Source organism: Salmo salar, chromosome 01 (assembly GCF_965601325.2).
Source record: "Salmo salar chromosome 01, fSalSal1, whole genome shotgun sequence".
Lineage (NCBI taxonomy): Eukaryota > Metazoa > Chordata > Actinopteri > Salmoniformes > Salmonidae > Salmo > Salmo salar.
Genome location: NC_138291.1, coordinates 20,133,476 through 20,159,174, shown reverse-complemented (window position 1 = coordinate 20,159,174; position 25,699 = coordinate 20,133,476). Strand labels below are relative to the sequence as shown.

Below are 25,699 nucleotides of genomic sequence, written 5' to 3'. Positions count from 1 at the left end.
CGTCATGTTATTCTTGTGCAGTTCTGGATTCTGCCGCTGGATGTCAGCAGAGCTCAGGAGCCCTGGTCTACATTAATTTAGCAATTACTAGATGAGTGCCCTCTGCTGGCAGAATTCTCTGAAGAAAATGGATGAAACAAATGGGAGGCTCTGCTGAGCTGGAGCTGTCTTACATTTAACATGTTAGTCATTTAGCAGACGCTCTTATCCAGAGCGATTTACAGTAGTGAATGCATACATTTTTCCCGTACTGGTCCCCCGTGGGAATCGAACCCACAACCCTGGCGTTACAAACACCATACTCTACCAACTGAGCTACACGGGACTAAAAAGTTAAGACGCAGTATTTAGTATTTTAACACATTAGGATCCCTCAGATATCGGAATACTCATATGCAGCTGGCATAGGATACATTGAAGAACTCTCGTTCTGTGGTAGCTAAAATCACAATTGATATTCTAAAGCAGTGGTCACCGACCTTTTCTGAGTCAAGACGAGATTTGTCGCTCAGATTTTTTTTTTATGTCTTCCAAAACATAAGCCTATGCAACATTAACCAGTTAAAAACAGTTCTGTAGCCATGAGGTTCTGTAGCCATTATGTTTACATTATCACTGCATATTGGCTATGCTTGAATTACCCTGCCAATGTTGTTCAATTATATATTTAAAATGTCAATAGATAATTTGTTGCAATACTTGTGAGGCACAGCTAAATGGAAATAATAATTAGCTTTTTTTCTGGATTGATGGCATGCATCTGATGGTCAGTTTGAGGGAAGGGAGAGAGCAGCGGTGAGGGTACCTCTCAACTGACTCACCGTCCATCCGCCTTCCATCCCTCCAGCTGATGGCGAAACTCAAGTCGTACTGCATTATTTCTGCCACACCCACAAATGCATGTTGTTACTCCTATGACTTTAGAAAGTGAAATATTCCTCGATACTAAAAAATACCCAAGCCGCTTATAATATCGCGAGTTTATTGGAACGCTTAACAATAGGCCTACTCATTCATGCGGCTGCAGTGCTTGTGGTTTATAAAGCTTATATATTTTATGGCTTATAAAGGTGGGTGTTGAACAAAGTGTTGACAGTGCTAAATAACAACTTAAACATTAACGTACACATAAAAACAGAAGCTATGTGCTGTATTCGTTGTCTCTAGTCATGGTTTTACAGTTTTTAAATCTCAATTTCAATCTTGCTGTGCGTTCGAGGCTTCTTTTTACAGTCGATGGCTCCAGAAAACTGTGCAGACACCGTATTCCGAGCTATCTGATTGGCCAGCGGTAGTCGTATAGGTGCACTTGATTTGCTCTCTGGGGCTAGCGGGGAGACGGAGTTCTACCTTCAGACACATGAAATGGGTCAAAATGGGAACACTTTTCCTTCACGGTGCTAGGGCTTCTGAATCAAGTGCAACTACCGTCAACCGCGCGAAACGAATAACAAATAGGAACGCAAGGCTTCATCTTTTGAGTTTTTAAAGAAATGTTTGGTGATCGACTAAGAATGCATTAGAGAGCGACCAGATGGTGACCACTGTCCTAAAGTAATCCTCTGATAGGATAGGATTGACTGGAAGTTAATGTATACACAGAACACACACACCCAGGAATACTATCTACGGTCAGTGAGCTAACAACAGTGTACCATATCGCTACTGTCTGCTGTCTGCAGCCATACCACGACATGTTAAATACTTGATATACAGTTTCCTCCCTCATCTCATATTTCCCCCCTGGGCACAGACGTCAATTCAACGTCTATTCCACGTTGGTTCAATGACATTTCATTGAAATTACGTGAAAAGAACATTGATTCAACCAGCGTGTGCCCAGTGGGTTAAATATAAATCATGCCATTATAAATCAGTAAGGTTCCTGAGACAGTTCTTGATGGCGACTCATTAATCTTCTGAGTGAAATATTAACATCAATTCAGTTTGGGTGACATTAACTTTGTCTTGCCTTTGTTTGTGCAGCTACAGTGAAAATATGGCTCATTCAACATCATAGTTTTTCAGTGAGAGATTTGAACCCCCCTTGATTTTGTTCAGTTGACAACTACAACAGCTGGAAAAGGTGTAGCCTGTTTTGGCCCTCTACTGCTTATGCGCAGTGGGTGATATCTATTTTGCAGAGTGCAAGACTGAATGAGGAAGTAACGTGAAAACTCAAAATAACAGGTTTGCTATGCGGGCTCCTTAGGACGCCCCTACCCCATTGAAGTTGATATTTAAAATGGTTACGGCAAAGGTTCAGGTGGGAGTTAAGGTTTAGTGTGTATGGGCGTCACAAGGATACCGGATTGTACTGCCCATATACTTCAGCCAGGAAGAGAGACAAAAACAATGCGGAAGATAAAAGCGTGTGTTTTTGGTTAACACTGTCGACGAGATGTGAGCTAAGGAAAGGGGTTCCCCAAAACACCAGTCAGCAAATTGGACCGCCGATGATGACCGCCTGAAACGTCTCGCTTTTATCGGACAGTGGCCTAAACAGAGGAAAACCTATTGCAGTATTGCACAATATTTAATACACTGAAACTTGGACTCCAAAATATTAGGCCTACTGTATTGAGATGGCTAAGTTTGATTGAGTGCGGTTAAATTCAATCGTAGCGCCTACAATTTTGATAACACCGCGTCGGTTGTGAACACTCGCTCACGTTCATCAGTCGAATGCCGAAGGAGAGAGAGAAGAGGCGAAAGTCCTCCAAGGAGGCAGGGCTGTCTGGCGCTGGTATTAGTGATGGGTTCGTTAAAGAGCGCAGAACAAGCCGCAGAGCATCTGAGCTTCGCGATGAACTCTGCCAGATGAAAGAAGTAAGGTTATCTGAGTTTAACTCCACTCAAGTGCAAACTACTATGATGGAGTCGCTCCGTGTACCGCAGGTGACAATAACCCCAGATGGAGGCTGCTCGCGGGAGATCCAGCAGGAGGACTGGGCTGATGTGGAAGGTTCTCTGCGACGGAAAATGTCAAACTCGTCAATCTCCTCAACAGGTTCTTCCATCATGTTGGAAGAGTCAGAGGATGACATTCTGAGTGACAACGAGACAAAGAGCAAGGGAAATATCACTTTAGAACATTTGTGTGAGGACACGAGTGAAGTGAGTATAGACTATTCTTCATTCAAATACAGTAATATTGTTGTTACGTTGTAATTACACTGTAACTCTGGGGGGAAAATAGTTAGCCTATTCTCTTATATTCTATTGGATTCTATTCTATTCTAACCGGGGGCAGACTGGCTGGTCAAATGGCTGGTCAATATTTTGCCAAGTGGGCCTGTCTAACTTGTTATTTTTTTTTTGTGCAAAATGATCAAGATCTGGCTAATAATGGGGGCCTCAAGGAAAAAATGGTCCGGTGTGTTAGAAATGCCAAGACGGAATTCCGGTCCCAGTCTGACCATGATCTACCAGTCAGCCTGAGGCTACTATAAAACAAGATTTACTGGTGAATGTTATACAAACTTTGTATCATTGTAGTAACTAGTAGTAGTAAAAACATCCAATCACTGTGTGTAGTTACTGTAGAAAACCCTCCTCCCTCAGCCTGTCTTCAGTGACAGACACTTTGTGACCTCAAGCTGCATCAAGTAGGTTATCATGCCCTGACCAGAGCCTGACTTGTTGTGCTGCAGTAGGGGGGAATTCACACTTCATTCAATTCATTAAGGGCTTGATGATTAGTAGAATGAGGTGTGCTTGTCCAAGGGTTACAATAAAAATATGTACTGTTGGGGGTACTTAAAGACCAGGGTTGAGTAGCACTGCTCCATATCAACTCATATCTGGACCTTTTCATATTGACAATCCTCCGCCATTGACTTCCTAACTGGTGTTTAGTGTGTCACTGACAATAAACCACTATCACTTCCACCTTTACTCATTTTTGTTTGCCATGTGTGTCTGTAGTGTGGTAATAAACGTGTGAACTGTGTATCTGTCTCCTACTGGTCATTCTATGTCCTCTAACCGGGATGCTGGGACAGTTGTACCTATGATTTGAACCGGCACCTCTTTCAAGACCACCAGCGCTCTTTCTCATGGTCCTTCGAGCCGAATAGGAACAATTGTCCAGGGTTATGACCAATAGTGACAGGATGCAGTTCATGCCGCATGCCCCAGCCCAGGCGTACATGTCGTGTGAGAAGAGGCGGACCGGAAATTCCAGTGGGAGGCGGGAGTTGAAGTTCATTCACTTTATTTCTATACAATTTTAAAACTCCCAGAAACTATGTGGAGAACAGCAAAAACAAGAAACATTTCCCCCACCATTATCACCTTGGCTGATGCAGGTTCATTCACCTCAGTCCATCTACAAACACATATCCTTTTAGCTATGCAATTAGCTGCTACCCATTAACTCACATTATTTCAGCACCGGGATTGAAAACTCTAATTTAAGTACAGAGAGATCTGTTAGCAGAAAAAAAAAGTTTGCTTTACATAACTATTTTTGGTGCAGTTTTACAGCTAGGTTTTCCTGCAATTTGACACATTTTGCCATGACTTATGCCATGTTAATATGATATCTGAGTGAGAGTGACTAACAAAATTAATGGGGGCTCTCTGGAGGTCAGGGCCCCAGGGCAGGTGCCTAGATGGTAATTCGGCCATGATTACTACAAGTTTGGCTAGACTAAGTAGACTAATTAACCAATCTAACAAATGTTAACTGACAAGGCCATGGACTAATTGAGTGACTGTCATTGGGTGACATAACAAGAGGAAATCTGCTGATGCACAACCAAGTTTCAAAGTTTCACCTTGTGTATTCTACTATTCTAACCCCGACTGAGTTCCTAAAAAAAACGAAATACAAAATATATATTTATAAATTAAACAATTACAGAGGTCCGGACCTCGGTGTCCTCATACAGTTGAAGTCGGAGGTTTACATAAACTTAGGTTGGAGTTATTAAAACTTGTTTTTCAACCACTCCACAAATTTCTTGCTAACAAACTATAGTTTTGGCAAGTCGGTTAGGACATCTACTTTATGCATGACACAAGTCATTTTTCCAACAATTCGTTACAGACAGATTATTTCACTTATAATTCACTGTATCACAATTCCAGTGGATCAGAAGTTTACATACACTAAGTTGACTGTGCCTTTAAACAGCTTGGAAAATTCTAGAAAATGATGTCATGGCTTTAGAAGCTTCTGATAGGCTAATTGACATCATTTGATTCAATTGGAGGTGTACCTGTGGATGTATTTCAAGGCCTACCTTCAAACTCAGTGCCTCTTTGCTTGACATAATGGGAAAATCAAAAGAAATCAGCCAAGACCTCAGAAAATAAATTGTAGACCTCCACAAGTCTGGTTCATCCTTGGGAACAATTTCCAAATGCCTGAAGTTACCATGTTCATCTGTAGAAACAATAGTATAAACACCATGGGACCTTGCAGTCATCATACCGCTCAGGAAGGAGATGTGTTCTGTCTCCTAGAGATTAACGTACTTTGGTGCGAAAAGTCCAAATCATTCCCAGAACAACAACAAAGGACCTTGTGAAGATGCTGGAGGAAACAGGTACAAAAGTATCTATATCCACAGTAAAACGAGTCCTATATCGACATAACCTGAAAGGCCGCTCAGCAAGGAAGAAGCCACTGCTCCAAAACCGGCATAAAAAAGCCAGACTACGGTTTGCAACTGCACATGGGGACAAAGATCGTACTTTTTGGAGAAATGCCCTCTGGTCTGATGAAACAAAAATAGAACTGTTTGGTCATAATAACCATCGTAATGTTTGGAGGATAAAGGGGGAGGCTTGCAATCCGAAGAACACTATCCCAACTGTGAAGCACAGGGGTGGCAGCATCATGTTGTGGTGGTGCTTTGCTGCAGGAGGGACTGGAGCACTTCACAAAATAGATGACGTCATGAGAAAGGAAAATGATGTGGATATATTGAAGCAACATCTCAAGACATCAGTCAGGAAGTTAAAGCTTGGTCGTAAATGGGTCTTCCAAATGGACAATGACCCCACGCATACTTCCAAAGTTGTGGCAAAATGTCTTAAGGACAACAAAGTTAAGGTATTGGAGTGGCCATCACAAAGCGCTGACCTCAATCCTATAGAAAATGTGTGGGCAGAACTGAAAAAGCGTGTGCAAGCAACGAGGCCTACAAACCTGACTCAGTTACACCAGCTCTGTCAGGAGGAATGGGCCAAAATTCACCCAACTTTTTGTGGGAAGCTTGTGGAAAGCTACCCGAAACGTTTAACCCAATTTAAACATTTTAAAGGCAATGCCACCAAATACTAATTGACCTAAGACAGGGATTTTTTACTAGGATTAAATGTCAGGAATTGTGAAAAACTGAGTTTAAATGTATTTGGCTAAGGTGTATGTAAACTTCCGACTTCAACTGCATGTAGCTACGGCCCTGAAAGCAAGACACAGACACAGAAACCCTGCAGCGCCCATCCAGAGTCCCGCTCCTGTCCAGCAGCCACCAGCTCCACTACCTACATCTGGTTACTGGCAGTTCCCCAATGCCGAGTACCACAGAACCAACAAACTTTATCCTGTGTACCAGGCAGTGCAGCAGCCTCAGATGGCTTTGTCCCGGCTTGGCCCGCCAGCTAGTTCAGCCGCCACCCGGACTCCAGCATGTCAGGTGGTCACCAGCACCCCAGGAGGTTCTTCAGCCTGTGCCTTCGCCAGCGCCTTGGCCTATCAGATGGCCACAAGGACTCCAGCATGTCCAGCCAGAAACACAGAACCCTGAGCTTCAACCAGCCATGCAGCCCCCTGTGCGCCAGTCCTTCCAGCAGCTGCCAGAGTTGACCCCAGGCCTGCCACTCGCACCGATGCCATGACAGGCATCCATTCACGCGCCTATGCCGACGCTGGAACCAACCCGGTCTCCACGGCTCCCATTCCCATTTCTTGAGACAGCCGAGCATTTTCCAGAGCTGCACCCAGCCATGTCGTCCAAAGCGTTCCAGTCAGCCAACCTGATGACAGTGATGCAGCCAGACCAGCGACTGCCACAGAGGCCCAAGCCATTTCACTAGGCTTGTGTACCGGGGTACAGACGTGACACTAAATGTTTCCCAGCTACATATCTTATAACTATTAAGTTACCTGTCTAGAATGTGCACAATGCTCTGAAGTTGTGCATTTGGTTTGCTAATTTAGTAGCAAGCTATCTAGCTAAATTGTTAGCTTCTTCCAAAATCTAGCTTCACTTGGTAACAGCAGAGAACACCCTCCTGGCGCAAGTGCATTGCTATCTAATATGTATTTTGTCCGTGCTGCCAACTGAGTAGCATTTTTGAGTTACTTATATAACTTTATGAGCTGGGATGTCTATCCTGAAAATAGTTTAAGTCAGATACGGTGTAAAATGTCTGCAATGCGCTCATTAGCATTTAGTTAGGGATTCTCTATGGGATTTTACATGTACTCGTTAGCATTGCTAACCTTTGGATTACAGAGGCAGAGTGGGGTTTGAAAATAACACAGTGCCGGTATTACCGCAAATCCCAGTATGGCACTATGTCGTTATGAAGGTATGGCAATCTGGATACCGCCCAAGCTTACGTTCCAGATTCAGCACCAGGATCCACTTCCCGGACCAGATTAGGGCCTTCACGGGGCAGCAACTGGAGGGTTTTGCTGTATTAAAAATGTACTACATACATTTGGGGTGGCTGTTGAAAACCCTTCTTCTACCCTGCAGCCTGTTTTGAAGACAAAAAATGTGTGATCTCAGGCTGCATCAAGTAGGTTACCATCTCCTGACAAGAGACTGACTATTGTCCTTCAGTAGAGGGTAATTCACAGCTCCATTGCTAGGGAGGTTGCTAGGGAGCCTGCTGGAACTCGCCTGGTTTTGGAGAAACTGGTTTTGGCAGGGGTGTATTTGTAACGGCTCATGGTGTAATTGTAACAACATACAGGACTTAAGTCCTTTTGTTCACCTGACCTAGAATTCCTCACAATCAAATGCTGACCGTATTATCTCCCAAGAGAATTCTCTTCGGTTATTGTCACTGCCTTTTATATCCCCCCTCAGGCCGATACCACGACGGCCCTCAAGGAACTTCACTGTACTTTATGCAAACTGGAAACCATATATCCTGAGGCTGCATTTATTGTAGCTGGGGATTTTAACAAAGCAAATTTGAGAACAAGGCTAGCTAAATTCTATCAGCACATCGACAGTAGCACTCGCGCTGGAAAAACACTGGATTACTGCTACTCTAACTTCCTCGATGCATTCAAGGCCCTCCCCCGCCCTCCTTTCGGTAAATCTGACCACAACTATTAAAACCTACCCTAACCAGAAACCGTGGAAAGATGGCGGCATTCACGCAAAACTGAAAGCGCGAACCACCACATTTAACCATGGGAAGGTCACCGGGAATATGACCGAATACACACACTGTAGTTATTCCCTTTGCAAGGCAGTCAAACAAGCAAAATGTCAGTATAGAGACAAAGTGGAGTCGTAACTCAATGGCTCAGACACGAGACGTATGTGGCAGGGTCTACAGACAATCACAGACTACAAAAGGAAAACCAGAGATACTCCATCTTAACTCCTCCACATTTACTGGATTGGTTGAACAGTGCAGAAGAGAACCTCCCCCGACAGTTGTTTTTCTTCTCGTCAAGACCAGTATGTAGGGGATCTAGTTTCAGGCGTTTCTTTTATGCCTGCTACGTCTGCCCCTGAACTCTTTAGTTGTTTCCAGTAGGAGGGCAGGTTGAGACAAGCTATGTGAATTCCTGTCCTCCACATCAACTCACATTTTGACCTTTTCATATGGACAAGCCTCCACCCTGGACTTCCTAACTGGTGTTCCTAACGTCCTCTTCTGGGACAGTTGTACCGATGCACCTCTTTGGATACCACCACCAGTTGGTGGTGCTCTTTTTCCGTTGCTGAAATGTCTGATCTGTGATAATCTGAGAGCATTACATGCGTAGAGATAAGGGATTATTGTCTACTAGCATACATCAGATCTGGTCTAAAGTTTTTGGGTTATTATGACTGAGTAAACTTTTCTGTATAAAGTAATAATCGATCTACAATATTTTCCAAGTACACTACCATGTTTGGATGAAAAACAATTTGAAAGGTTGTTGAAAAGTTTCTAGATTTGTTCTTAACTTCAAATCACAGTGCAGCCAATATATAGAAAATATCTTAAAGCAGGGTGTAATTCTCTAAAGTCTACAGTAATAACATTGAGGTGGTTATTTGATCACATGTATTATATGTATTGACCTGCATGCTTTCAAAGAGCTCAACAAGCACTATCTTGAGTGTTTATTAGGTTAAATTAGCCAAGGAGCCTAAAGGAGAGGAAGGGCTAGGTTATAGTTCAGCACTGTGTCGTAAGATAACTGTAAACACATGTCTCTTCTCTGATTTATATGAAGTGCTTCTTCATTCTTTAATGGGAGTAAGCCTTCTGATGACTGTATTAAACATCCTTTCCTTAATGTATTAGTCTACAACCCCTTCATACACAAGAAATTAAGCCACATACAGTACATGGGATACTGGTATAATCAGTTGTTTTTAGGATCTCAGTAACGTTTTCATCTTTATATTGCAAACATTCACCCTAAGTGAAAAACGGCACATTTAGAAACATGAAAGGATTTTTCAAAGCTAATCAACAGCCAAGTCATAAGTTAGCGCTGATCACTTGGGTAATTACAGACACGGTACTCTAATGGTTTATTTTGACTTGTTTGTGATCATGTCAGATAGCTAACTATTGGCCTATTTTAAAGCTAATCTTCAGACATGAACCGAGTTGTCTGTGAGACAACACAGAAGTGGAAAGGAATTCGATTACCCCCCCATCTTAAAGGAAAACGCCACCCAAAAACAATATTTTGGTATTTGTTCCATTAGTCCATTGTTGACATAGTCCCAAAATGTTTGGCTTGTCAGTACTCAAGTTTTCAAGATAAGTAACTTTCAAAATACAGAAATCATCCCTGTATGATGGATTTTGCATCATGTGATGCACAACTCAGCATTATATGATGCAAAATGATTTCTTTATTTTGAAAGTTACATATCTTGAAAACTTGAGTGCTGACAAGCAAAACATTTTGGGACTATGTCAACAATGGACTAATGAAACAAATGTCAAAAGTTAGTTTTTGGGTGGAATTTTCCTTTAATTGAGTATACTCCCTTCATGTATGATGGTCTTCAAAAAGTTTGAAATCACCCTGGTCTCTCGTCTCTCGTCTTGTTTTACCATTGTCTTATAGCACAGAATACAGGCGCTGCTGTACACCTGACCTATGATTCAGGAGGACTGAGGGTGGTGCTGTATTTGACTTCAACACTTGACTGATGACTTGCATTGATAAAGTAGTGATACAGTTGTGATTTCAGGACAATACAGTAGTTTTAAACCCTAGAACTTAAAAGTAGCTGTGAATACCAACACAGCAAATTCTCCAGTGTTAAAAAAACAAAAATGTGTGTGTTAAATCAATGAATCTTATGCTACTCAAATATAAATGACAACATATTCTAAACAAATCAAATATGTTACTTAGAATGATTGCTGCACCCATTACTGAAATGGTTGTCCCAGTTTAGATGCTTTAGGTAGTCTCATAGCTTAGCCTTCCCAACCCTGGCAGTCATTTTGAATACAGGTTGTGTATGATACAAAATTCAAAATGTTGGATATCCCCACACTGGCTGGATTCCTATAGGATTTTCACATCACCTTGCACCTTGCACCTTGCAATCTCTGATTCAGAGGGGTTGGGTTAAATGTGGAAGACACATTTCAGTTGAATGCATTCAGTTGTGCAACTGACTAGGTATCCCCTTTCCCTAAACCAGCATAATGTGACTTGCAGGCCTGATGTGGCCTATAAACCATGAATTTCAGGTCATTATATTACACGCTCAGAAAAAAAGGTTTAGATTTTTTCCTAAAGGGGTACAAACACTTTTCACTGTATTGGTACAAAGGTCAGTTATGAGTGCATAAAAGTTCATACCTCAGGCCATACCTCAGGACTCAAAAGGTAAGGCACTGTGGGAAATATTTGGCTTTACACTAAGCAGTGTGTTAATTTAACATTGTTCCGATGTCTATAGGGGTCCAGAGACTCAACACTTTCAGTGTTTTTTTTTAACACTGAAGATTTTGCTGTGTATATGATGATCCAACAAAGTTTTCAAATAATGTCACTTGTGAACGTAAAAAACACGTATGACTTCTAAGGCCTCTGTATCTGCTGGTTGTCAGAAGCCATATTTGACTCTGTCTCTGACATCAGTGTCTTTGTACCTCTGTGTAACTCTTCAGAGCTATGCTCAGCCATCTCCATAGAAGGCTCTTAGCTGTCAACTTCCTTTAAACACACTGAATACACATCGCCTGGCCCTGCTGGAAGGGAAGGCTGTGTACATTGTGGTGCTCACTGCTCAGTGTTCAGTGTTTCAACAGGGGCAGGTCAGTATGACAGGCCACTTGAAAAGCTCTCATACCCAACCTTTTTATTGATCTTTCAAGTCATTCAAAACAAACAATGGTAATGGAAAAAAGTGGCTCCCTGTTCTGAAAATAGAGATTGCATTAACTCTCCATACCCTTTGTTTATAGCAGATAAAGTGTCCAGTCAGCCCCCACACTTGCAGTACAAGCCACCCCCATAGTCCTATGAGTCTATGACAAATGGTTGTGTGCCAATTTCAGCCACATTGACATTTAGGTATTGACCTTTCAACACAGAAAGAAAACTCCTACTGTGTACACTAGGTTACCCGTTCTCTGTATTTCTAGTATGACAGTGACTTGTAGTGAAAAAGAGGTTTGAATTTTTATGACATCACATTTATTGATGCTAGCAATTTGTCAAATACACGTATGCTTAATGCATGCTCATATTAGAATGTGCCAGGCTGAGAAACCGAGTGAATCATACAGTATTGAGTGAATCAACAGCTTGAGTGAATCATACAGTATTGAGTGAATCAACAGCTTGAGTGAATCATACAGTATTGAGTGAATCAACAGCTTGAGTGAATCATACAGTATTGAGTGAATCAACAGCTTGAGTGAGTCATACAGTATTGAGTGAATCAACAGCTTGAATGACTCATACACTATTATTACTCCCTTGTTCCTGTTTTTGTTACTGGTATGACATTGTAATTGGTCTAGTCATTATGTAGTAGGCTCTATTTGCAGCTGATTGTAGACGCCTTATTTGCGGTCAGTCTGTCAAGCACATTAGGCCCGGCTTTACAAAGTAAGGTGTGTCCCAGAACTAACCAGGAATGTATTATCTAGAGGGTTATAGGAATACAATTTTTTACAAACATTGCGTTGTATTGTAGTTTGTGAGAGAACACACCTCATACAGTTAAAATGTAGCATTTATTTTCAGGAATTGAAACACGTTCTACTTCAAATTCTACTTCAGCTTTTACACTACTTTTTTAGAATAACTGTGTAGCCACAAATGGAAGGACTATATGTTCATATTTCTTTATCTTGACAGAGCACAGGGCTTTTTAAAAATACATGTTGATTAATAGGTTGTCACTATTACTATTGGTTATGTGCCTGAGAGAGTGTTGGAGGCCTGTGTGGAAATATGACACCCACACAGCCGACTATTATTATAACAACAATTGAACTTTATACACCACATCAACAAGTGAGTGGAGCATACCACTTGACATTTCAAAGTGGCTGTGGGTTCTGTTATTGGTTTTGAGTGTGTACACTCAACAGAATGAGTTGTTTTTTCACCGAATCCAATGACCAGGGCTTTACTTCCTTTTACTGCAATCTCAGCATACTGAATAGTGACCTCCGACCTCTGTCTTAGTCGTAACCCTAAATCACTGTACATCTAGCTATGGTGAAATCTATCTAAAAAAGAACATGTATCATCTCTGTGTCATCAAGCACCTTGCTAAGTACTTTTCTGTCTGTGAAGCATGTCTGCTGTGAACATGATGTGTGACTCACTCAACATCTCATCACACATAGGGAAACAAAGTCATCATTTCTATGCCTGAATCATCCAGATCTCGTTGAACAAGATCTCCATGACTGTGTCTTAATGCAAATCACATGGCAACAGCAAGTCAGTCAAGTGCGACTATACACAGCAGCTGGTAGGGAAATATGAGTTCCACAGAAATGACAACATGTAGCAAAGAGACTAATATGTTTGCGGATGAAGCCAGGGTTAAGGGTCAGGGTTTGAGGCTAGGATTAGAGTTGAGCCTGGACGAGGACATGAAGCTAGGGTTAGTGATGTACAGTAGCGATGACCCAAGTAACAGTGGCCAAGTGATTTAGACAGCAGTCCGTCATCAACTGAATTCAAAACATGATCATTATCCAAGATCATTATCGTTGTACAACTTAATTACATACACCCTACTGTTGAGCGCTGGATTGAGGACAGTGTCTCTGCCTGGTTAATAATGAGACAGATACTCCATAGAGGTAAAGCTGACTGTTCCTGTGCTTGGTCCTTCTTCAGCAGAGCAAACCCTGGTGGAAGATAAAGACTATCGTCAACTGGCCTTTTCTTTCCCCACAAAGAAGAAACCTGTCCTGGGTTCAACTAGCTGGACACAAAGGTAAAACACAGTCACCATGGACGTGATCCCTCACCTATCACAGCAGCATACCAAGAACCAAGCACTAATGTAAGATGATGTGTACTGTACATCTTCCACACAAAATAAAGCACACGACACAGACAGTACTGTATACTACTGGCCACTTTGATACAATACTAACCCATTACACACAATGTCAAATTCCATCTGAAAATGTCAGTCGTTAGTGGTTTGCTGTGGAATGTCAGTGTGTCAGTGCTTATCTTTTCCAGGTAATTTCAAAGCTGGCGGCGAAGGCACCATTCTGAAGAAGTTCTCTAAGAATGAGGAGCTGTGTTTTGAGAGTCTGCAGGGAGACGTTCTCCAGGACTTTGTACCAGGATATTATGGTGTGGTGGAGAGGGATGGGGATCCCTTCCTACATATGACTGATCTACTAGTCAACTTTGATAGACCCAGTGTCATGGACTGCAAGATGGGAGTGAGGTAAGGGAGCAGCAGTAGTGAGTAGGGAGCAGCAGTAGTGAGTAGGAGCAGCAGTAGTGAGTAGGGAGCAGATAGGTGAGTAGGGAGCAGCTAGGTGAGTAGGGAGCAGCTAGGTGAGTAGGGAGCAGCAGTAGTGAGTAGGGAGCAGCAGTAGTGAGCAGGGAGCAGCAGTAGTGAGTAGGGAGCAGATAGGTGAGTAGGGAGCAGCTAGGTGAGTAGGGAGCAGCTAGGTGAGTAGGGAACAGTAGTGGTGAGTAGGGAGCAGCTAGGTGAGTAGGGAACAGTAGTAGTGAGTAGGGAGCAGATAGGTGAGTAGGGAGCAGATAGGTGAGTAGGGAGCAGCTAGGTGAGTACGGAGCAGCAGTAGTGAGTAAGGAGCAGCTAGGTGAGTACGGAGCAGCAGTAGTGAGTAAGGAGCAGCTAGGTGAGTACGGAGCAGCAGTAGTGAGTAAGGAGCAGGTAGGTGAGTAGAGAGCAGCTAGGTGAGTACAGAGCAGCAGTAGTGAGTAGGGAGCAGGTAGGTGAGTAGAGAGCAGCTAGGTGAGTACAGAGCAGCAGTAGTGAGTAGGGAGCAGGTAGGTGAGTAGAGAGCAGCTAGGTGAGTACAGAGCAGCAGTAGTGAGTAGGGAGCAGGTAGGTGAGTAGAGAGCAGCTAGGTGAGTACAGAGCAGCAGTAGTGAGTAAGGAGCAGCTAGGTGAGTACGGAGCAGCAGTAGTGAGTAAGGAGCAGGTAGGTGAGTAGAGAGCAGCTAGGTGAGTACAGAGCAGCAGTAGTGAGTAGGGAGCAGGTAGGTGAGTAGAGAGCAGCTAGGTGAGTACAGAGCAGCAGTAGTGAGAAGCAGTAGTGAGTAGGGAGCAGCATTAGGGAGCAGCTAGGTGAGTAGGGAGCAGCAGTAGTGAGTAGGGAGCAGCTAGGTGAGTAGGGAGCAGCAATAGTGAGTAGGGAGCAGCAGTAGTGAGTAGGGAGCAGCGGTAGTGAGTACGGCGCAGCAGTAGTGAGTAGGGAGCAGCAGTAGTGAGTAGGGAGCAGCAGTAGCAAGCAGGGAGCAGCGGTAGTGAGTACGGAGCAGCAAGGTGAGAACGGAGCAGCAGTAGTGAGTAGGGAGCAGCAGTAGTGAGTAGGGAGCAGCAGTATGTCTGTTCTATAATAATGTGTAGAATACTACATATGTCTGGCCCTATAGGAGGATTAAGCAATTTTGAGGAAATACTAACAAATCATTGTTGGACTACTGTAATTTGCCTATATCCCTCTTACATGTCAGTGCTCCTGATAGTAGAACATACAGGCTGTCAACCAGTTCTGTTTGCTCTTGATAAAACACCTGTTGTTACTGGTTCTCTGAGGATTTCCTGCCACATACAGCCGGTGGGGCGTCAAGGCACACAGAGAGGCCGTCACTACTGAGCCACATGTTTCCTGTACACAGCCAGAAAGAACCACACACACACACACACACACACACACACACACACACCACACACACACACACACACACACACACACCCCCCCCCCCCCCCGTGGGGAGATAGGGTGCAGGCACAGGGTGTCCCTGGTGACTCCCTTTTGACAAACACACACAACCACCCAAGCTCTCTCGCCTACTGCTAACAAACACTCATACTGTCAACCTGTTAAACTAACAGTCATGCTGGGTACTTTGGAGTCTCCTCCTTGCTTCCTTCTACTATACAGAGGAAGTTCAGAATGAAACTGAAATTCACTGAACGTAGGACTCTACCAAGTAAGACTTAGGGCTCTATTCAATCCGCATAGCGGAAGTTCAGCGTTTCAGCGTGATTTAAATGTAAAGGCAATGTTCCCGCGTTAGCGGATACTTCCATTACGGTAAACGCTACATATGTCAGATCAATCGTACATTACCTTTACATTTCTATTGTGTAATCTGTAACACTTCAGTGATACAGGTTGAATAGAAACCTTAGAAAGTCAATTCTACCATCTAAAGCATACAAAGGTCACATTATAAACTGGGTGGTTCGAGCCCTGAATGCTGATTGGCTGACAGCCGTGGTATACCACGGGTATGACAAAACATTTATTTTTACTGCTCTAATTACGTTAGTAAGCAGTTTATGACAGCAATAAGGCACCTTACGGTTTGTTGAATATGGCCAATATACCACGGCTAAGGGCTGTATCCAGGCACTCCTCTTTGCGTCATGCGTAAGAACCACCCTTAGCCGTGGTATATTGGCCATATACCACACCCCCTCGGGCCTTATTGCTTAAGTATAACATGCCATTGTCTGTAATGCCACTCAGCTATCATCATACACAACAAGACCAAATGAAAAGTCACTTAGCCGTGATGGTGCTAAATAGTGTGATGGCCCCTCAGCGTGTCTCTCCCTGTTGTCCTCTCCTCAGGACGTATCTGGAGGAGGAGCTGGTGCGAGCCCGAGAGCGGCCTAAGCTCCGTAGGGACCTGTTTGACAAGATGCTGGAGGTGGACAGTGAGGCCCCCAGCCCCCAGGAGCACCTCCAGAGGGCCGTCACCAAACCCCGCTACATGCAGTGGAGAGAGACCCTCAGCTCCACACACACACTGGGCTTCCGCATCGAAGGCATCAAAGCAAGTACCCATGTATCAACCTGAGTGTCAACATAAAGGAAGCAATTCAGTCCGTGTTCACTCAAAATGCAACCCTTTTCATTTAAACCAGAACATATACAAAAGGCTTATTCCTAGACTAAAAACTTTTTTTATGGTTCATTTTGCACAGTTGTTCATGTGAAGTTCATTACATACTGTATGCAATAAAGTAATGTCTGAGCCTTGACCCTGTTGCACGTGGACAGGGCTGCTTATCAACATATTGACTGTTCCTTCTCTCAGAAAGCTGACGGGACGTGTCATACGGATTTCAAGAAGACCCAGTCTAAGGAGGATATCACTCAGGTCTTCAGGGACTTTGCCACAAACAACACAAACATACTAGTAGGTTGACAGCTACTAGTTTTACCTGTTTTTGTGTTGCATCTGCATTCATTTGCATGGTCTGCTGATTTTTGAGAAATAGAGACATACAGTACATACCTGTCTCATGTAAAGTGAATACTTGAACAGTCAAACATTTTGGTTTGACTTTACCTGCCTTTTGTAAGATCTCATGAAAAGTGATACACATTGGTAAATATTTGGATATGATGAGCAACCCAAATGGCAATATGCACTACAGTAGATCCTGTTGGAATGACAGATAGCAAATAGAATTGAACGACCTAGACATATAACTTCTATTGATTTTATGAATTTATCAAGGGAGGTTCCCAACTCTCAACTCTACAGACAGAATAATCATATTGCCTCTCTAATACAGAATTCCTACCTGAGTAAACTAGCAAAAATTCAACAAGCCCTGATGTCATCTGAGTTCTTCAAGAGACACGAGGTGAATATAGAAGCTTTAGGTCATCTGCACCTGTTTTCTGTTGACATTTGTTCATCACACTAGATATATTAAACACATCTAAGAGCTTTTATGAGGTTTACCGGTAAATAATAGAAATAGTACCCACTGGGCAAAAATGTCAATTCAACGTCTATTGCACGTCTGTTCAATGTAATTTCATTGAAATGACGTGGAAACACTGTTGATTCAACCAGTGTATGCCCAGTGGTTATTGTAATGAGTAAAAGTCTTCTCTCTCCAAGGTGATTGGGAGCTCCCTCCTCTTCATTCATGACCACACTGAGCGAGCTGAGGTTTGGCTCATTGACTTTGGCAAGACTACAGCTTTACCAGAGGGACAGACTCTGAACCACTCCATACCCTGGCAGGAGGGCAACCGAGAGGACGGATACATGTGGGGACTGGACAACTTGATGAGGACACTGGCCTCTTTGACTAACAAAGGAACTAGTGAAGGAACTAATGAGTGCCTTTAAGCTATGGCCACCAGGGAGGGATGGACTACACCATTCTAGTAGTTAGAGGACCCTGGCAGTAATATACAGTCTCAAGGTTCCCCTCAATCACAAAGTATACATACTGTGTAAATCAAACTTACAGCTTACCTATGTACTGTATTCAGCACAACAAATTGTATCTCAGCGTATTGTTGAAGCTATTGTAGCATGGAGATAAGGGATTGCGTTTTTTAAAGTATGTCTGTGCCTTGTGAACAAACTATACATTTTAGGGGAATTTTAATGAATGCAAATTAATGAACAGACAAAAACCAGTGATTGTAGTGCCTGTATATTCTAGAAAGCCATACAATACTATCAATGTAAGGGACAGTATTGCATAGTAATCTAACCCATTCCATATTCCAAGGTGTCATTAGATTAGATTGATTTCAGTTTTTGATAATCAAGCATGTTCTATTTTATTATTTTGTTTTCAAACTTTATTGAAGATATTAGGCATACTGTATTCTAATACAGTTACATACACCAGTGCGTCTTTAGGATCATCTCATTATCACGACGAAGGATGAATGAAAAATGAATCACGCAAGTATTGTAGCAAGTATTGTATTATGACAGTCCATGAGACTAACCTCAGAAAAACACTATTGCCTTGTCCCAATGAGTTAGAAATGGTTGTGTATTGGGATTTCTTTCATATGTACAAGTAAAAATATGTCTTGCTGTATTATAAAACACTTATCAAAACACAAAGGAGAGAAATATTTCTTCATTTATTTGGGGTAGAAGTATACAAGAACAAGTATATTGCATAGTTTCTAGCCTTTGTTCTTCTGTGTAGACTTCAACTTTAGATCTGTGGAATTTAAGCCAAAACATGTGAACTAAAATGCAATTGTTTTCACAGACAATTTTTTTTTAGGAGATTGTACCTTACCAGGTAGAATCAGGATAGGGGGTTTTCTTCACTAATATATAGGCTCCTATGGATCCTAAAAGAAACACAATCCCTCAAGGTCTCAGCAGATTTACAAATCATGAGTAAGAGGATGACAAGACTTGTCCACCTTTAGGCTACAGTCAGAAATATCGTCAGACTTTGAGGTGGCTACAAAGTGCATTTGGAACCATGGAACATTATCGTGACCTACCATTATTGGAACCAGTATGCTTTATTTCAGTGTAATAAGCTTACATGTATATATCAGCAAGCGTACGGCTTTAACAACAGCTCATAACAATAATACATGTTATCTTGTGTCATAAATACTGAGAAATAAAAAAGTAAACCTCTAGTGAAATACACACACAAACTGTTTGGTATTTCATGAGAGGGCTGCCCCCTGTTGAGTGTAAGATGTACTGTAGAGTACTACATCAAACACTAACTAGTGCTCTGGCAGACCCAATGGCAGTGATCAACTACAAGACACTTAAACATATACAAAAACACGTATAAATTAAGTATAACTGCTACAAATGTAATGAGTTAGTACAGTTTAAATTCCAATGTCAAATAATAGCATTTCATCTTTTGGTGTAGCCAAGGTGAAAGTTAGTATTATTAAAATGTTTCGTGTTGGAAGAAGATGGATAAATTACAGAGGGGCTCCTACTATCACATTCTCTGCTCTTGGTGTCTCTAAAACCCTCTTCAGTAAAGAGTGACAACAGTCACTATAAGACGAAATGCATTTAGAGAGGGTGAAGTATTAGTAGACAATGCGTATAATATGGTAAAACAGACTAAAGTATTAAGCCAATAAGTGTGGAAATGACTAAATAAAATGTAAATGCTATCTACAAAATAACTATGACAATTCTAAACAAGAGATTAACTTTTGCTTATGAGCCAGATAGGGAACAGTAGATAGCACAAGTAATTATAATTGTGATCACAAGTTCATACTCTCGCTGGTCTACTCAGTATCCATCACAGCACTTTCACACATACTGAAAACCTCCTTTCTGCCTTTTCCATCACCTGCATAGGCAACCATAGCTTCCTATATGTTTTCACAGTATTGATTTAGCAGTCAATTCCAGTCATTCATTCCAGTGTAAACCTAACAAGGAAATGTTATAAACAAAGAAGAAAGGAATGGATTAAAAAAATGCCCTGAACCTGAGGAGACACTGCACATTTGAATGGATGCCAGACATTGCAGATGACTCCAGCTAGGGCCTAGAAATCCTCTGAGGCTTGGATGTGCTTCTGTGCCAGTGATGGCCTTCTTGGGCTGTGTCACATTCCACCTCAGGAAGAGAACATGCTACCTGTCTCCTGGCAAAGCAGCATCTCCTTCTGTCTTTAACCTGTTGTGTTTTCTTGCTGCTGTGGTCTTTCATATAAATCTCTCACCGTCTATACTAACTACAAAGCATCATCAGTAGTACCAAAACTACACAATAGTGTGTTCCTGTGCATGGCCAGTGAGGTGTGGGGTCTGTTCCAGTGTTCTGCTCCGCTCCCCCAGGGGCCAGGGTTAGACAGGGGTGACACTGAGGTCCTCAGACAGAGAGAAGCCTGAGTCTCTGTCCCGGGTCGGTTTCTCAGGCTTGGTGTGTCTCCTCACATCCTCGTGTCCGTAGCTGGCATGGCGCTTCAGTAGCAGTTTGGGCATACAGTAAGAGGCCGCACCCAGGCCTGCCCCTGAGCAGGAGGAGAAGGAGGAGGAGAAAGAGGTGCTGGGGGCACAGCTGGTGTTGGCACTGGTGCTGGGGCAGGGCTCTGGGCCTTTGGGCACCACCAGGGGCAGGCTCTCTGCCTCATAGCTCTGCTCATCATAGGCATAGTTGACATTGCCACAGGGGAAGCTCTGCAGCTTAGCCAAGTCCATGCCCAGGGCCTGGCCCCCGCTGGCTCCCCCTGCTTGGCCCTTCCGGGAGGACACCAGGCTGAGGCTGGGTGCACCCTGGGGTTGGGGAGCAGAGAGGGCCTGGCAGGCCGGGAAGGGGGACGAGGAGCACAGACTGCTGGGGACAGGGAGGCCGCTGCTGCCATCGCACCCAGAGTCGGTGCACTCAGAGGTAGGGGTGGCTGCCTGGGGGGCGGAGTAGCTGCTGGACAGGGGCATGGACTTGGTATGAGATAAGGCTGCCTTCCCCCGACCAAAGCTCTCCAGCACCCAGGAGCCATAGGTTGGGTTCCACAGGTTCTTTGTCTTGTTTTTTAGCCTCTGGCTGCCTGAGAAGGAGCTGTCCCTGGAGCAGGGCCAGTTAAGGGGCTCGGGGTGGAGCCAGGCCCCAGGGCAGACACCTGGACCCGGAGCAGGAACAGGCTCGGCCCAGCAGGGCTCCAGGGCCTCGCGGTAGGAGGCCACCTCCTGAGGCAGCTGCTGGGGCCGCAGCAGACAGGGCTTGTGGGGCTGGGGCAGCGACGTGGGACCCATGCCCAGGCCCAGGCCCAGACCCAGACTGCTGATCTGGGGAGAGACCTCCTGGGAGGCAGTGTGAGCCAGCAGCAGAGGGGTCAGACTGCCTGGGGTGTCAGGGCGGATCACAGTGCTCAACTCCTCCTCCACTATAGGACCGTACTCCACAGGCAGGGGCGTGTTGATCACATCAGGGTCCTGGGCAAAAGAAAAGAGAGAATAGAAAACGGTGAATATGTATGGTGAGTGTTGTGAAGAAAATGCATCCCTGGCTGCGAGTGGGTCAGTACCTGAGTGCAGTAGTTGATCCTCTCCAGAATGGTGGAGAAATTGGGTCTGTGTTCAGGGCAGTGCTGCCAGCACTGAGTCATGATCCTGTACCTACAGAAGAGAGTTGGAGAAAAGCAAACTGAATCATGGATTTAAGTCTAAAACTGCATATTGGCCTTGCAACGGACCTAAATGCATTATAAACTCCCGTCAAGAGAGTTAACTCTCCATTAGCTCAATCTGATCTACTCACACAGGCCCGGGACAGCTCTTAGGGGGGTCCATCCTCCCCCCACTTGTCACAAACTCCAGAACCTCCTGGTTGGTTTTGCAAGGATAAGGCATGTAGCCTAGAGAGAAAATCTCCCAGAGCAGTACACCAAACGACCTGCAGAGGGAGAGCAGAGGTCATTTAAAAGAGTTGATATGAGAAATCAGCTGCTTCAGAAAGTATTGATACCCCTCGACTTATTGTTATGTTACAGCCTGAATAAAATATGGATTACCCATAATGACAAAGTGAAATCATGTTTTGACATTTTTTACAAATGTATTGAAAATGAAATACAGAAATATCTCATTTACATAAGTATTCACACCCCGAGTCAATACTTTCTAGAAGCACCTTTGATGGCGATTACAGCTTTGAGTCGTCTTGGGTATGTCTGTATCGGCTTTGCACATCTGGATTTTGGGATTTTTTTTAAGGGAGCGGAGAGTCTTTCACAGATTTTCAATGGCATTGAAGTCTGGCCTTTGGCTGGGCCACTCAAGGTCTTTCACATTCTCGTTCTGAAGCCATTCCAGTGTTGCTTTGGATGTAAGTTTGGGGTCATTATCCTGATGGAACCTAAATCATCGTTTTCACTCTGTATTTGCCTGTATTTGTCTCCATGCATTGTTCCCTCTATCCTTACCAGTCACCCGGTCCCTGCCTCTGAAAAGCATCCCCATAGCATGATTCTGCCACCACCATGCTTCATGGTAGGGATGGTGTTAGACTGGTAATAACCTGTGCCTTGTTTTCGCCAGACAACGCGCTTTGCATTCAGGCCAAAGAGTTCAATTTTTGTCTCATCAGACCCCAGAATCTTTTGCCTTACGCTCTCAGAGTCTTTCATGTGCCTTTTTGCAAACTCCAGGCATGCTGTCATGTGCATATTTCTCAGGAGTGGCTTCCGTCTGGCCAGTCTCCCATAAAGCTCAGATTGGCGAAGTGCTGTAGATACTGCTGTCCTTCTGGCAGGTTCTCCCATCTCAACCAAGGAACTCTGTAGTTCTGTCATAGTGGTCATTGGGTTCTTGGTCACCTCCCTGACCAAGGTACTTCTTGCCCGGTTGCTCAGTTTGGTCAGACAGCCAGCTCTAGGCAGAGTCTGGGTAGTTCCATATTTTTTCCATTTCCCAATGATGGAGACCACTCTTCTCTTGGAAACTTTCAACACTCTAGACATTGTTTTATACCCTTTCCCAGATATATGTCTCATCACAATTCTGAGATCTACAGAGAATTCCTTGGACTTCATGGTATAGTTTCTGCTCCTGACATGCACTGTCAACTGTGGGACCTTATATCGACAGGTGTGTTTCTTTCTAAATGATGTCCAAACAATTGAGTTGGCCAAAGGAAACGGGATGCACCTGAGCTCAATTTGGAGTGTAATTGCAAATGGGTGTTAATACTTATGTCAATGAGATATATCTGTACTTCATTTTCAATACATTACCAAAAATGTCTAAAAACCTGTTTTCACTGTCATTGTGTGTAGATGGCTGAGAAACAAATTCTGTCTAACACAACCAAATGTGGAATACTTCAAGGGGTATGAATACTTTCTGAAGGCACGGTATGTACTGCTACTAGTCATTCAACTACAACTCATGTAATAGAGTGAATGGGTTACCAGGTGTCAGTCTTGCAGGTGAAGATGCCCTCCATGAAGGCCTCTGGGGGCATCCACTTGACGGGCAGCATGGCACGGCCACCCTTTCTGTAGTAGCTGGCCCTGTGGAGGAGAATGAGTCATGGTTAGTGTCTGAAACTCCTCTATAACTCAATGGGAATAGTACTCTCAAGTCTTCACTGCGTGTAGATTAGACTGATCCAACAGATACGTTGAGATATCAGCTGGGAAAAACACAGAATGGAGAACTGAAACATCACAAGGCGTTAAGATCCTGTTTGGGGGATGCTGAACTGAAGCAACAAGCAGCATGGTACTGGGACAGAGAGAACTGGTGGTTAAGTATACCTGTATATATCACGCGCCATTCCAAAGTCTCCTATCTTAGCCACTCGGTCTGGTCCAGGGCAGGTCAGCAAACAATTCCTGGCAGCTATATCTCTGAAACACACAACAAACAACATTGAATACCTCTTTATGTAGTATGAATACTGTATACAAAAGGCTAATGGTTTGGTAGGAGGACATGGTAACCTGTGGATGAAGTGGTTCTCTTCCAGGTAACGGCAGCCGAAGGCGATGTCTCTGGCCATGTGTAGCAGCTCCAGCATGGTGAGGGAGGAGCTCTGACTCTGAAAAAACACCACACACAAAACCATTACTACTGACATACAGCTACACAGACCCATAGGGCTGCTGAACACTTCCGGCAGCTGAGAGACACTCTGCTACTGACCGTTTTGGGTCGGTTCTGTCTCAGGAAGCTCTTCATATCGCCTCCAGTCATCAGCTCCAGGAGGATGCAGCGGGGCAGGATCTGCAGACTCACCCCGATGCAGCGCACTATGTTCTGGTGGCTGAACTTACTGTGGACACACAAGAACAGCGGTGGTGAATACACTACTGTACCTCAGGCTAGCAGAGTTGGCCAGACACCGGCTGTAATGGCTTTAGGGTACAGGACTGTTTTTTTACAAGTTGTGTGTGATGTGGTGTGGTGGCATCAACATATTAATGAATGTGTCTGTGTTTATGTCTAGGCTGTGTCTAGTATTATTAAATTATCAGGAAACACTCCAGGGCCCAATTTACCCCAGACTACTCATTATATACTCTGCTGTGCCTGCCTTAGACCGACAGCGTCTGCTCGACAGAGATGCTTTTTAATGCTTTCAGCAGAGCTCCATTTGGAGGCGAGACAGATTTCTTCTGGCAACCAGCTGCTGTTACCTCAATGGCGATGAATTACCTGACTCGCTATGATAAACAACAGCTGGGGAGCTGTTTACCAAAATAAGCAGTGAATGAGGAGAGTCACAAAACATGGCAGCATATTAGACTGCCAAGCGCTAAGTGATGATACGACAGTGTCTGGGTGTCGTCTGCCTCCCTCATACATTACACTATGTTACTGTGTGTGTGAGAGATTGAGCGAGAGCGAGAGAGCGAGAAGATGAGGCCCTGTGTGTTCCAGCCTAGTCCACCTCATAATCAGCGCCTCCATCAGGAAATCCATTTCGTCCTGTTCGGAGCAGATCTCCGGAAGAGTCTGTGGAGCAGAAAGGTAACAACAGGCAGTCAGGCCCTATTCAGAACAGAACACAAGCAGAGAGAGAGACACCCCATGGCATGCACTCATCAGCTGATTCACCCAAGGAAATTACAGTTGATTTTCATAGCAGATTTGTCTAGAGAAATCTATGAATTAATTAATGTATGTAGCAGAATGACTAAAGAAAGGAATTGGGTTGGTTGAGGTGGGGGTAGAGGTAGAGATGGAGGTAGAAATAGAGGTGGAGGTGGGGGTAGAGGTAGAGATAGAGGTGGAGGTAGAGATAGAGGTGGAGGAATATGTTATTTGTCTTATGCAGCTGTATGACCCAGTGGGTGAATAAACTTGGTTTGAACTTTACTAAGCATCCGTGAGTTTTACTCTGTTTATTTAGAACCTTACAAAGGCGAAACAAGTACATGTTTAATGTATTACTGTATGAAATTGGGAGCTATATTGCTTTGCAACATGTTTATCTTGTATACTGTATTACTGTAGTGTTTACTGTACCGTATGCTATTTTGTTTTTGTAGAACTGAAAGACGACCACCACGTACGTGGTGGTAGAACGCGTCTGTTTATAGACGAACAGGAT

The 25,699-nt window shown here is 43.7% G+C and overlaps 2 protein-coding genes and 1 non-coding gene across 4 annotated transcripts in view; 1 reads left to right on the top strand and 2 right to left on the bottom strand.

Annotated features, from left to right (window-relative positions):
* Window positions 1–242: 242 nt before the first annotated feature.
* Window positions 243–325, bottom strand: trnat-ugu (transfer RNA threonine (anticodon UGU)). Its single transcript has one exon. It is a non-coding gene; the product is annotated as a tRNA-Thr (tRNA).
* A 1,814-nt stretch (window positions 326–2,139) lies between these two features.
* Window positions 2,140–18,757, top strand: itpka (inositol-trisphosphate 3-kinase A). 2 transcript variants are annotated; one of them, XM_014145604.3, is made up of 7 exons: window positions 2,140–3,117; window positions 13,541–13,637; window positions 13,892–14,105; window positions 16,498–16,702; window positions 16,967–17,068; window positions 17,451–17,522; window positions 17,786–18,757. In XM_014145604.3, the coding sequence occupies exons 1-7, from the start codon at window positions 2,686–2,688 to the stop codon at window positions 18,017–18,019; spliced, it is 1,356 nt and encodes a 451-aa protein (XP_014001079.2). In that variant the 5' UTR covers window positions 2,140–2,685; the 3' UTR covers window positions 18,020–18,757. The 2 variants fall into 2 exon arrangements, with proteins under 2 accessions (XP_014001079.2, XP_014001003.2); XM_014145528.3 differs by having other exon boundaries at window positions 2,142–3,117; window positions 13,538–13,637.
* The window catches only part of LOC106571863 (tyrosine-protein kinase receptor), a 106,535-nt gene continuing 99,593 nt past the window's right edge, over window positions 18,758–25,699 (bottom strand). Inside the window, exons 22-29 of the mRNA XM_014145404.3 lie at window positions 25,037–25,101; window positions 24,289–24,418; window positions 24,087–24,184; window positions 23,901–23,993; window positions 23,553–23,654; window positions 21,902–22,036; window positions 21,669–21,759; window positions 18,758–21,576 (exon numbers count right to left, since the gene is read on the bottom strand). Of these exons, the coding sequence (XP_014000879.3) occupies window positions 20,491–21,576; window positions 21,669–21,759; window positions 21,902–22,036; window positions 23,553–23,654; window positions 23,901–23,993; window positions 24,087–24,184; window positions 24,289–24,418; window positions 25,037–25,101 (1,800 nt within the window). The 3' untranslated portion in view covers window positions 18,758–20,490. The remainder of the gene's footprint in view (window positions 21,577–21,668; window positions 21,760–21,901; window positions 22,037–23,552; window positions 23,655–23,900; window positions 23,994–24,086; window positions 24,185–24,288; window positions 24,419–25,036; window positions 25,102–25,699) is intronic.

Bases quoted from the DNA above. Each gene is read 5' to 3' on its own strand.
- itpka (XM_014145528.3), top strand. From the start codon at position 2,686: ATGCCGAAGGAGAGAGAGAAGAGGCGAAAGTCCTCCAAGGAGGCAGGG. The intron at 13,638-13,891 runs GTAAAACACAGT...TATCTTTTCCAG, and splicing joins TCAACTAGCTGGACACAAAG to GTAATTTCAAAGCTGGCGGC. The intron at 16,703-16,966 runs GCAAGTACCCAT...TCCTTCTCTCAG, and splicing joins TCCGCATCGAAGGCATCAAA to AAAGCTGACGGGACGTGTCA.